Source organism: Chiloscyllium plagiosum, unplaced genomic scaffold (assembly GCF_037043375.1).
Source record: "Chiloscyllium plagiosum isolate Xiang-an unplaced genomic scaffold, Cpla_swu_hap1 HiC_scaffold_42, whole genome shotgun sequence".
Lineage (NCBI taxonomy): Eukaryota > Metazoa > Chordata > Chondrichthyes > Orectolobiformes > Hemiscylliidae > Chiloscyllium > Chiloscyllium plagiosum.
In genome coordinates this window covers 98,073,212-98,085,754 of record NW_028270180.1, presented here as the reverse complement: position 1 = coordinate 98,085,754, position 12,543 = coordinate 98,073,212, and the positions used below count along the sequence as shown (strand labels likewise).

Below are 12,543 nucleotides of genomic sequence, written 5' to 3'. Positions count from 1 at the left end.
TACCAGGCAACATCCTGGTAAACCTCCTCTGCACCCGTTCCAATGCCTCCACATCCTTCCTATAGTATGGCGACCAAAACTGCACACAATATTCCAGATGCGGCCGTACCAGAGTCTTATACAACTGCATCATGACCTCAGGACTCCGGAACTCAATTCCTCTACCAATAAAAGCCAGTACGCCATATGCCTTCCTCACCGCACTATTTACCTGGGTGGCAACTTTCAGAGATCTGTGTACATAGACACCAAGATCCCTCTGCTCATCCACACTACCAAGTATCCGGCCATTAGCCCAGTACCCCATCCGGCCATTAGCCCAGACCTTCCCATTTGTTTTCCAGCTCCAATTATTTTAATAAATCCCTGAATACGGGGACACATTTAAAAATCTCACTGGGTCCCCAATCAAACGGGGTCCCTTTGCCGCCAGGCTGATGGATAATGGGTTTGTTTTCCTTCCCCACAGTTAACGTAGTGACCATCTACGTCCTGCTTTATAAAGATTGTGGATTGTCTCCATGTGTCAGACGTTACCTGGGGGCCATGGCAGCGGCGGATCTCCTGGTCATTATCCTCGACCTGATCTTTAGGCACATTCCCATTGTTTATCGGGAACAGTTTTATTTCCTGTACTCCTTCCCCGTGTGTAATATCCACGCTGTCCTGCTTTATGCAGCCACTGACTGCTCTGTCTGGTTCACCGTCACTTTCACCTTTGATCGGTTTGTGGCCATTTGTTTTCAGAAGCTGAAAAGTAAATATTGCAGTGAGAAAACGGCGGCTGTGGTTCTGGGAGCAGTGACTGTGCTGAGCTGTTTAAAGAACATTTCCTGGTATTTTATTCTCACGGCTCGGTATTGGCTGGGGAACACCCCCTGGTTTTGTGATATAACATTCACCGTTCGCTTATCCAGTGTCTGGGCCACAATCGAGTCCCTCCACCACATTCTAACCCCCGGTGTCCCATTTCTCCTGATTCTGCTGCTCAATGCTCTCACCGTCAGATACATTTTAGTGACCAGCAGAGCCCGCAGGAGACTCCGCGCTCACACCAATGGGGACGCTCAGTCTGACACAGAAATGAGAAACCGAAAAAAATCCATCATTTTACTGTTTGTGATCTCGGCCAATTTCATGCTGTTATGGTCAACGTTAATGGTGTATTCTCTATGGTACCGGATGTGGGATATTGGTTATAAGTCTGTGTATCTCGATTGGTTTGTGCAGGAATTGGGCTTCATGCTGCAGCTCCTCAGTTGCTGCACAAACACTGCGATTTATGCCGTGACCCAGACTAAGTTCAGACAGCAGCTGAAGAATGTGCTGAAATATCCCTTCACACAAATCCATCCATCCATCAAATTCCCTCATTAATCAATCCGTCCGGGATTTTCTCATTTCAGTTCAGTGTTTCAGCGATGGAGTAGCCTGTCACTATGGTAACAGACTGAGGGTAATGCTGGTTTGTCCATCCTTATCCCACAGGGGGGTTACAGGGAAACATTTCAATGTTTCTCACAACTCAGGAGCCAGTGAGAAAAGGCACCATCCCACTGACTGTATCCATCACTTCCATTTGTAAACAATAAAAATGTTCATTAAAACGTGCCAAGCAGCAGAGTGAGCGATGTTGTTGTGTGTCTTTGTGTTGGAGAAGCTGAGCTGGAGAGATACAGACTCAGCCCCAAGTCCTGGTCCTCAGGGAAGGGGAGGGCACCGTGCCCTGAGCTCAGGAGTTGGGTTTAACTCCCTCTGTCTCCCCACTCCATCTGGACTCCCCCTTTCCTCTCCCCTACGGTTTCTCCTCATTGCTCTCCCTCTCTATCTCTGCCTCCTCTTTCCTTCTCAACATCTTTCCTTTTCACTTGCACTCATTCCCCCCTCTCTATCACACACACCCCCAATCACGGTTTCTCCACCTGCATCCACTCTTCTCTCTCTTCCTCAATGAAAGAGAGAGGAGAGAGGGATGGAGTCGAGAGAGGGAACGAGAGAGGGGCAAACAGAGGGGGCAAGAGAGGGAGGGAGATGGCAGCAAGAGGGAGAGAAAGAGAGATGGGGCGAGAACGAGAGAGGGGGAGGAGAGAAAGGGAGATGAGGCGACAGTGATTCGAGAGTGAAAGAGAATGAAGAGACAGGGTGGGGGGATGAGAGAGGGGGCGAGAGAGGGGGGCAAGAAAGAAAGAGGAGGCGGGTGAGAGAGAGAGGGGATGGGCAAGGGGGTGGGAGAAACGGGGGGCGAGAGAGAGGGGGGTGAGAGACAGAGGAGGCAAGAGAGACCGAGGTGCGAGAGAGAGGGCGCGAGAGAGGCAGAGGGGGTGAGAGAGAGAGGGGGTGACGAGAGACCGTGGGTGACGAAAGAGACCGGGGAGGAGAGAGAGACTTGGGGTGACGAGAGAAACCAAGGGCATGAGAGTCCGGGGGCAAGAGAGACCCGGGGTGACGAGAGAAACCAGGGCCGTGAGAGAATGGAGGCGAGAGAGACCGTGGCGGAGAGAGAGCGGGTGGCGGGAGAAAGTGAGGCAGTGAGAGAGAGAGGCGGTGAGAAAGAGAGAGGGGGCGAGAGGTGGGCGAGAGGGGCGGGGCGAAAGAGGGGGGCGAGAGAGGGAGGGGGTACGAGAGAGAGAGGGGTGCGACTGAGAGAGGGGGACGAGACAGAGGGGGACGAGAGAGAGAGACCGGGGGCGACGAGAGAAACCGGGGGCGAGAGAGACCGGGAGTGAGAGAGACCGGGGGTGTCGAGAGAACCCAGGAGTATGATAGACGAGGGCGAGAGAGACCGGGGCGGGACGGAGGGGGTGACAAGAGTCCGGGAGCGATGAGAGAGACCAGGGGCGATGAAAGAGACGGGGGGGCTTTAAAGAGAGAGGAGGGGGGTGAGAGAGAGACCTGGGGTGGCGAGAGAGACCAGTGGGGCGAGAGCGATCAGGGGCGAGAGACGCAGGGAGGCGCGAGAGAGCGGAGGGCGAGATAGACCGGGGGGGATAAGAGAGACTCGGGTGAGAGAGACCAGGCGTGATGACAGAGTTCGGGGGTGAGAGGGACGGAGGGCGAGAGAGAGACCAGGGGCGACAGGAGAGACCGGGGCGAGAGAGACTGGGTGCGAGAGAGACTGGAGGTGAGAGATACCGGGGGTGATGAGAGAGACCGGGGGTTGAGAGAGACCGGGGGCGAGTGAGACCGGGAGTGAATGAGACCGGGAATGACAAGAGATCAGGGGCGAGAGAGACCAGGTGTGATGACAGATACTGGGGGTGATGAGAGAGTCCTAGGGGTGAGAGAGAACGGGAAATGGGGCAAGAGAGACTGGGGCGAGAGACCGAGGGGAGAAAGAGACAGGAGCAACGAGTGACTGGGGCGGCGAGAGAGATTGGGGGCGAGAGAGACTGGGGGTCGAGAGAGACAGGGGGAGGGGAGCGAGACCGGGGCGAGAGAGAGACGGGGGGTTGCAACGAGAGACCAGGGAGGGCGAGAGAGATCAGGGGCGACAGACGCAGGGGAGCAAGACAGACCTGGGGGAGCGTAAGAGAGTGGAGTTGACGTGAGAGACCAGGGGGGCGAGAGAGACCGGGGCGAGACACCGAGGTGAGAAAGAGACAGGGAGCGACGAATGACCGGGGGCGGCTAGAGAGACCGGGGGCGAGAGAGACTGGTGGTCGAAAGAGAATGGGGGTCGAGAGAGACCGGGGGAGGGGAGCGAGACCAGGGGCGAGAGAGAGATGGGGGGTTGCAACAAGAGACCATGGAGGGCGAGAGAGATCAGGGGCGAGAGACGCAGGGGAGCGAGAGAGACCAGGGGGAGCGAGAGAGACCGAGGTGGTGAGAGACACATCGGCGAGAGAGACCGGGGCGATGAGAAAGACTGGGGGCGAGAGGGACCAGAGGGCAAGAGAGAGACCGGGGGCAACGAAAGAGACCGAGGGCAACGAGAGAGACCGGGGGTGAGAGAGACCTGGGTACGAGAGAGACGAGGAGAGGGGAGCAAGACCAGGGGTGAGAGAGAGATGGGGGCGTGCAACGAGAGACCAGTGAGGGCGAGAGAGATCGGGGCGAGAGACGCAGGGCTGCAAGAGAGACCGAGGGGGGGCGAGAGAGACCAGGGGCGATGAGAGAGACTGGGGGCGCGAGAGACCGGGGCGAGAGACCGAGGGGAGAAAGAGACAGGGAGCGACGAGTGACTGGGGGCGGCGAGAGAGACGGGGGGCGAGAGAGACTGGGGGTCGAGAGAGACCGGGGGAGGGGAGCGAGACCAGGGGCGAGAGAGAGACGAGGGGTTGCAACGAGAGACCAGTGAGGGCGAGAGAGATCAGGGGCGAGAGACGCAGGGGAGCAAGAGAGACCGGGCGGAGCGAGAGAGACCGAGGTGGTGAGAGAGACTGGGGGCGAGAGGGACCGGAGGGCGAGAGAGAGACCAGGGGCAACGAGAGAGACCGAGGACAACGAGAGAGACCAGGGTTCGAGAGAGACTGGGGGAGGGGAGCAAGACCAGGGCGAGAGTGAGATGGGGAGGGTGCAACATGAAACCAGGGAGTGCGAGAGAGATCAGGGGCGAGAGAGACCGGGGGGCGCGAGAGAGACCGAGGTGGTGAGAGAGACATGGGGGAGAGAGACCAGGGTGATGAGAGAGACTGGGGGCGAGAGGGACTGGAGGGAGAGAGAGAGACCAGGGGCAACGAGAGAGACCGAGGGCCATGAGAGAGACCAGGGGTGAGACAGACCGGGGTTCGAGAGAGACCAGGATTCGAGAGAGACCGGGGGAGGGGAGCGAGACCAGGGGCGAGAGAGAGATGGTCAGGGTGCAACGTGAGACCAGGGAGTGCGAGAGAGATCAGGGGCGAGAGATGCAGGGGAGCAAGAGAGAACGGGGGGTGGGGGGGGTGGGCGAGAGAGACCGAGGGTGTGAGAGAGAATTGGGCGAGAGAGACCGGTGTCAACGAGAAAGACCGGGGGTGAGAGAGACTGGGTGCGAGAGAGACTGGGGCCAAAAGAGAGGGGCTGATGAGAGACCGAGGGTGACGACAGAGACAGGGGGTGAGAGAGACCGGGGGTGACAAGAGAGATTGGGGGTTGAGAGTGACTGGGGGCGAGAGAGAACAGGGGCGAGAGAGACTGGGGGGCGGGAGAGACCGGCCGGTGAGAGAGATCTGGGGGTGAGAGAGTCTATGGGCGAGAGAGAGGGGGTGATGAGAGACCAAGTGCGAGAGAGACCGTGGGTGAGAGAGACCGGGGCGAGAGAGAACAGGGAAAAGAGAGACCCGGGGGAGTGAGAGAGACCGGGGGGAGAGAGAGACCCGGAGAGATGAGAGACCAGAGGTGAGAGAGACCAGGTACGGAGAGAAAACGGGGGCGATGAGAGACCGGGGGCGAGAGAGACCAGGGAGAAAAGAGACTGGGACGAGACCAGGGGCAAAAGAGACGAGAGAACGGAGGTGTGAGACAGAAATCGGGGTCGACGAGAGACTGGATGCGAGAGAGATTGGGAGCGAGAGAGACCGGGGAGAGTTAGAGACCGGGGGCTACAAGAGAGACCAGGGGTGAGTGAGACAGGAGCCGATGAGACAGACCAGGAGCAATAGAGACCGGGGACAAGAGAAACCTGGAGCAACGAGAAACTGGGTGCAACAAGAGAAACCGGGGGAGAGAGAGACCGGGGGAACAAGCGAGACCGGGGGCGAGAGAGAGACCGGGGGTGAGAGAGAGGGGTTGACATGAGAGAGCAGGGACGAGTGAGAACGGGGGCAAATGAGACGGGGAATGACGAGAGATCGGGGGCGCGAGAGACAAGGGGGGTGTGAGAGAGACCGGGGGTGACGAGAGATACCGGGGGTGATGAGAGAGACCGGGGGATGAGAGAGACTGGGTGTTCAATAGGGACCAGGGCGAGAGACTGAGGGGAGAGAGAGAGACCTGGGGCGACGAGTGACCGGGGGTGCAAGAGAGACCGGGGTGCGAGCGAAACAAGGGCCGAGAGAGAGAGGGAGCGACGAGAGAAACCGGGGGCGAGAGAGAGACCGGGGGCGAGAGACAGGGGGTGACAAAAGACCAGGGGCGACGAGACATACAGGGGGCGAAATAGACTAGGGGTGAGAGAGAGGGATTGACGTGAGAGCCCGGGGGGGCGAGAGACCTGGGGTGATGAGAGACCTGCGCGATGAGTGCCATGGGGGCGAGAGAGACCAGGGCGAGAGAGACCAGGGCGATGACCGAGGGGAGGGAGAGACCGGGGATGATGAGTGACCAGGGGCGACGACAGACACAGGGGCTAGAGAGACTGAGGGGCGAGAGAGACGGTGGGGGGCGAGAGAAACCAGGGGCAATGAGAGACCGGGGTTGAGAGAGACTGGGAGCGAGAGACCGAGGGTGATGAGAGACCAAGGCGATGAGACACACAGGTGGCGAGAGAGAACGAGGGCGAGAGGAACCAGGGGCAAGAGAGAGACCGCGGGCAAGAGAGAGGCGACGACGAGAGACCAGGGGGGAGTGAGAGAGCTCGGGGGCGAGAGAGACCAGCGGAGTGAGAGAGACCTGGGTGGGCAAGAGAGACTGGTGGCGAGAGAGACCAGGGGTGATGAGAGAGACTAAGGGCAAGAAAGACCAGGGAGTGACGAGAGAGACCTTGGGCGACAAGAGAGACGAGAGACCAGGGGCGAGTGAAACCAGGGGCCAGAGAGACCGGGGGGCGATAGAGACCGGGGGGCGAGAGACCTGGTGTGATTAGAGACCGGGTGCGATGAGACAGACAAGAGACCAGAGCCGAGAGAGACCGGGGTGAGAGAGATCGGGGAGCGAGTGACCGGGTGTGACTAGAGACCGAGGGTGACGAGAGAGATGAGAGACCAGAGGCGAGAGAGACCGGGGGTCTAGTGAGACTGGCGGTGAAGACAGACCAGGGGGCCGAGAGAGAGACCAGGAGCGACGAGAGACCGGGGGCGAAGGACTGGGGGCAGCAAAAGAGACTGGGGCGAGAGAGACCGGGGGCTAGAGAGACAGACCATGGGCAAGAGTGACCGGGGGCGAGCGTGAGGGGGTGACGAGAGATCGGGGGCGAGAGAGATCGGGTGGAAGAGAGAGACTGAGACGGGCCGAGACAAAAGGGTGCTTGAAAGACATCAGTGGGCGAAGAGAGACTGTGTGAGAGAGACCGGGGATGAGAGGGACTGGGGAGCGAGAGATCGGGTGTGATTAGAGAACGGGGCTGATGAGAGAGATGAGAGCCCAGAGGCGAGAGAGACCGGGGTGTGTAGAGAGACCGGGGGTGAGAGCAACCGGGGGCGAAGACAGACCGAGGGGGTGAGAGAGAGACCGGGAACGATGAGAGACCGGGGGGATAGAGAGACAGACCATGGGTGAGAGAGACCAGGGACGAGCGAGAGGGGGTGACGAGAGATCGGGGGCGAGAGAGACCGGGGAGAAGAGAGACTGGGTGGGGCAAGAGAACAGGGGTGCATGACAGAGATCGGGGGGACGACGATAGACTGTGTGTGAGAGAGACCGGGGAGAGTTAGAGACAGGAGCCAACGAGACGGACCCGGGGCGAGAGAAACCAGGGGGAAGAGAGAATGGGGCGGGGTGAGAGAACAGAGTGCGTTACAGAGATCGGGGGGCGACGATAGACTGTGTGCAAGAGAGACCGGGGATGAGAAAGACCAGGGAGAGTTAGGGACAGGAGACGATGAGACAGACCAGGGGCGAGAGAGACCAGGGGCGCGAGAGACTCGGGGCGATGAGTGATCGGGGTGACGAGAGAGACCGGGGGCAAGAGAGAGAGACCAGGGGCGAGAGAGAGGAGGTGACTAGAGAGACCGGGGGATACAGAGACTGGAAGCAAGGGACCGGGGGTAATGAGAGACCGGGGTGACGAGGCACACAGTGGATGAGAGAGACCGGGGGTGAGAGAGAGGGGCTGAAGTGAGAGACCGGGTGCGAGAGACCAGGGGTAACGAGAGACCGGGACGAGGGAGACTCGGACGAGAGATACCGGGGGTGATGAGAGAGACCTGGGGTGACAGAGACTGGGGGGGCAAGAGAGACCGGGAGGCAAATGAGAACGTGGGCGAAAGAGACTGGGGACGAGAGAGACCAGTGGTGTGAGAAAGACCGGGATCGAGAGAGATCGTGGGCAAGAGAGACCAGGTTGAGAGAGAGACCGGGGGCAATCAGTGACCGGGACTGATTAGAGACTGGGGGGAAAATGAGAATGGGGGCGAGAGAGACTGGAGGTGAGAAACCGGGGGCGACGAGAGACCGGGGTCGACGAGAGTGACCGGGGGCAAGATAGACCATGGGTTAAGAGGGAAACCAGGGACGAGAGAGGCCGAGGGCGAAGGAGACCGAGGGCAGAAGGAGACCGGGGGCGAGGGAGACCGGGTGTGACAAGAGACTAGGGGTGACGAAACAGACGGGGGGCTAGAGAGACCGGGGTCGAGATAGACCGGGGGTGAGAGAGAGACTGGGGGCGTGAGAGAAATGGGGGCGCGACGGGATACACCGGAGGAGAGAGAGACCGGGGGTCAAGAGAGACCAGGGATGAGAGAGACCGGGGGTGAGAGAGACCGGGGGTGAGAGAGACCAGTGTGGGGGGTGAGCGAGACCAGGTGTGATAGAGAGATCGGGAGTGACGAGAGTGACCTGGGACAAGCGAGAGAGGCCAGGGGCGAGAGAGAGGAGGTGACAAGAGAGACCAGGGGCTACAGAGACTGAAAGCAAGGGACCAGGGGTGATGAGAGACCGGGTGACGAGACACACAGTGGGCGAGAGAGACCGGGGGTGAGAGAGAGGGGCTGACGTGAGAGACTGGGTGCAAGAGACCAGGGGTGACGAGAGACCAGGGGCGAGAGAGACTCGGGCGAGAGAGACCGGTGTCGAGATAGACCGGGGTGAGAGAGAGACTGGGGGCGTGAGAGAAATGGGGGCGCGACGGGATACACCGGAGGTGAGAGAGACCGGGGCTCAAGAGAGACCAGGGATGAGAGAGACCGGGGGTGAGAGAGACCGGGGGTGAGAGAGACCAGCGTGGTGCGTGAGCGAGACCAGGGGTGAGAGAGAGATCGGGAGTGACGAGAGAGACCTGGGGCAAGCGAGAGAGACCAGGGGCGAGAGAGAGGAGGTGACAAGAGAGACCAGGGGCTACAGAGACTGGTGGCTGTGTGGTCCTGCTGTTAGTGCTGGTATAGGTGTGAGGGGGAATGAAGAGGTTTTCGTAGGGGCGTCTGTCCACAGTGTTGTATCCATGCAGTGTTGTTAGTGTGGGGGGTATAGTGGAGGTGAGAGAAGCAGAGAGAGAGAGGGGGAAGATGCTACATGCAGCAGTGAGAATGTTGGAGCATGAGCCTTGTTCGGTGGTAGGTGCTATAACAGATATACCGTGAGAGTGAGGGAGCAGAGAGAATACGGTGACCCTTATCCTGACAGAATGGGAAAGGTTATTGATGCTTGTCCTGTATTGCTGGACATTTCTTCAGGCCGCAGATACTGCACTGAACTGGATGGTGAGCTCAGATCATGCTCGTTGGGTCTAGTGGTGTGACCCCCTCTGGGAAGAGAATGTTCTCCCTCTGTACTGGCCCATCCACCAGGACCTCCGTGCCCCTGTCGACAAACTGTGATGTAATTGCCCCTTATCTGCCATGCTCGGGGTAAACGTTGCAGGGCAGTTCCTAATAGAGAAAGCTCAAACATGTGCCCGTTGGCTTTTTAAAGCTGGCCACAGTGCCAGGGATCACAGAATATCCAGGGGTATCCGAGCGATGGTGAGTACCTCCAGCCATGATGGGTGTTAGAATCAGTCTGGCATTGAATGAGAGGGACACCATGGGGAGGGGTGGATAGTTAATGAGGTGAGTTCGATACGATAGCACCAGGAAACTAGCTCAGCCTCGTGTTGACGATCCCTCTATCACACTCAATGAACATGGCACTGAGACAAATTATTGTTGGATTCAGACCAATGGATCGAAGTCTGTCCTGACCTTACTCCCAGTTACAATGCTGCAGAATAACTGTTAATCCAAAATTCTCCTGAACTCACACCAATATCCCATTCACTGATCATTCCTGGAAGCACTGGCTAATGTTACAGGATACTGTACGCTGGACAGCGATCTCATGCAGTGTCACTGAGAAACGTACTGGGTTGGTGGACACAGTTCCACACCCTGGTCGCATATCTCATCTGGGTTTATAGATCAATACACTGCTGTGGTCTGCATACCTTTCCACTCTGGGGATTTTATTTTACAGTGCACCAGTCCGGTCTGCACAGTGTATCATACTGAACACATATCTCATCTGGGTTTATAGATCAATCACTTCAGAGGTCTGCACAGTGTTCTACTCTGGACCGATTGTAGGGTTGTGTTCAGCAGTACACTAGCTTGGTCTGCACAGTGCTCCATGCTGAACAGATATCTCCTCTGGGTTTATGGTGTCTAGGCTGGCTCTCTGAGGTGGATTGAGAATGTGATAGAACTAATGACTTCAACTGATATGGCAATGTTTTTACTTTTGTTCTCATTCTTGTGGTTGGACCTTCCAAATCATGACTCCACCGGCCAGTCCCATTCTTCAATCTATCTCCATCGTTCAGTAACGTGTTGTCCCATGTGTTATTGTCCATTTCAAATGTGAGTAAAACTGTTCTATTTCCCTGGCCTTTGATGTTGCTCACCCTGGAGAATTGGGGTTCACTGCGATAAACCTCAGTAAGGTCACTCCTCAGACTCAACACTCCAGGGAATATAGCCCCAGCCTATTCGTACTCTCCGTGTAGCTCAACATCACCCACTCCTAACACTGGCAACATACTTGTAAAAGTTTTCTGCACTCTTTCAAATTTAACAACATTTTTGCTAAAGCAGGCAGAAGTGAATTCAAGGCAGTATTATGGAAGTCGCTGAACCTAGTGTGTTTGCGAAAGTGAGTAATGCAGGTACTGAAGATTAGTGTCGATAACGTGGTGCTGGAAAAGCACAGCAGATCAGGCAGTATCCGAGGAGCAGGAAAATCGATGTTTCAGGCAAAAGGGATCTCGGATGCTGCCAGCCTTGCTGGGCTTTTCCAGTACCACATTCTGAACCCAGTGTATATCCCAAATGGTCTCCTTCTACAAAGACCGCAATTTTCCCTCCCACGTGGTCGACGATGCCCTTCAGCGCATCTTATCCACTTCCTGCACCACCACCCTTGAATCCCACCCTTCCAAACGCAACAGAGAAAGAACACCCTGGTCCTCATCTTCCTCCCTACCAAACCTAGATGCAATGCATCATCGTCTCCCATCTGGGCCACCTACAAACAGACCCCACCACGAGGGTTATATTTCCCTCCCCACCCTACCTGTGCTCCATAAAGAACATACCCGGCGCGACTCTCTTGTCAGGTCCACACCACCCACCAACCCACCCTCCCATCTTGGCACCTTACCCTGCCACCGCAGGAGTTGTAAAACATGGACCTTCGCCTCCCCCTCACCTCCGTCCAATACCCCAAAGGAACCTTCCACGTCAATTGGATTTTTACCTGCACTTCCACACAAGGCACCTACTGTATCCGTTGCTCCAGATGTTAACTCATCTACATTGGGGAGACAGGACACCAACTAACGGAACACTCCAGAGAACATCTGTGGGACACCTGCACCAACCAATCACACCACACCGTAGCTGAGCACTTTAACTCCCCCCCACCCCCCACTCCGCCATGGACATGCACGTCCTGGGCTTCCTCCACCTCCACTCCTTAACCACCCGACGCCTGGAGGAAGAAAGCTTCATCTTCCGCCCTGGGACCCTGAAACCACATGTGATCAATGATGATTTCACCAGTTTTCTCATTTCCTGACCCGCACCTTATCGCAAATCTAACCTTCCAACACAGCACGGCCCTGTTGATGTGTCCTACCCGTCCATTATCCTTCCCACCTATCGCTTCCACCCTCCCCTCCGACATAACACCTTCATCTACCGATCACATTCTCAGCTACCTTCCCACTAACCCCACCCCATCCCGTTTATCTCTTAACACCCTTGCGCCACAAGCCTCTTTCCTAATGAAAGGTTTACACACAAAATGTTGATTCTCCTGCTCCTCGGATGCTGCCTGACTGGCTGTGCTTTTCCAGCACCACATTCGCGACTCTGATCTTCAGCATCTGCAATCCTCACTTTCTCCCTTGAGTTAGTGTATCCAGAACTTTCCTCACCAGACATCTTATGCAGCTAGTCTGACATTTAAACCCTGTCTCCTTTTATAGACAGAGTGGGACATGAACAATCCTGCAGTGCTCTTACAGTACCCGTACATTCAAGGAAAAATATTTTAAAAATGTACGATTCATAGTCCATCCTGTAACCTTCATACATTCCACCCAGACTGAGTAAATATTCCCTTTTATTGTGATATGAGATGTGATGTAAGGAAGGGGTTAACTGAGCCTGTTTGTTCAGTGATTGTGATTAATGTCAGTCTCCATGGGTTCGAAAGACCCCAGTGGAGAGTACCCATCTTTTAATCATAAATGGGTGCCGTTCAATGTGTTATGCC

The 12,543-nt window shown here is 56.7% G+C and overlaps 1 protein-coding gene across 1 annotated transcript; it reads left to right on the top strand.

Annotated features, from left to right (window-relative positions):
- The first annotated feature begins 477 nt into the window (after window positions 1-477).
- Window positions 478-1,377, top strand: LOC148138024 (putative G protein-coupled receptor 139). Its single transcript, XM_087982233.1, has one exon. It carries the CDS (start codon window positions 547-549, stop codon window positions 1,375-1,377), a length of 831 nt encoding a protein of 276 aa, XP_087838359.1. The 5' UTR covers window positions 478-546.
- The last annotated feature ends 11,166 nt before the right edge of the window (window positions 1,378-12,543 follow it).

Excerpts from the sequence above, each read along its gene's own strand:
- LOC148138024 (XM_087982233.1), top strand. The coding sequence starts at position 547 with ATGGCAGCGGCGGATCTCCTGGTCATTATCCTCGACCTGATCTTTAGG.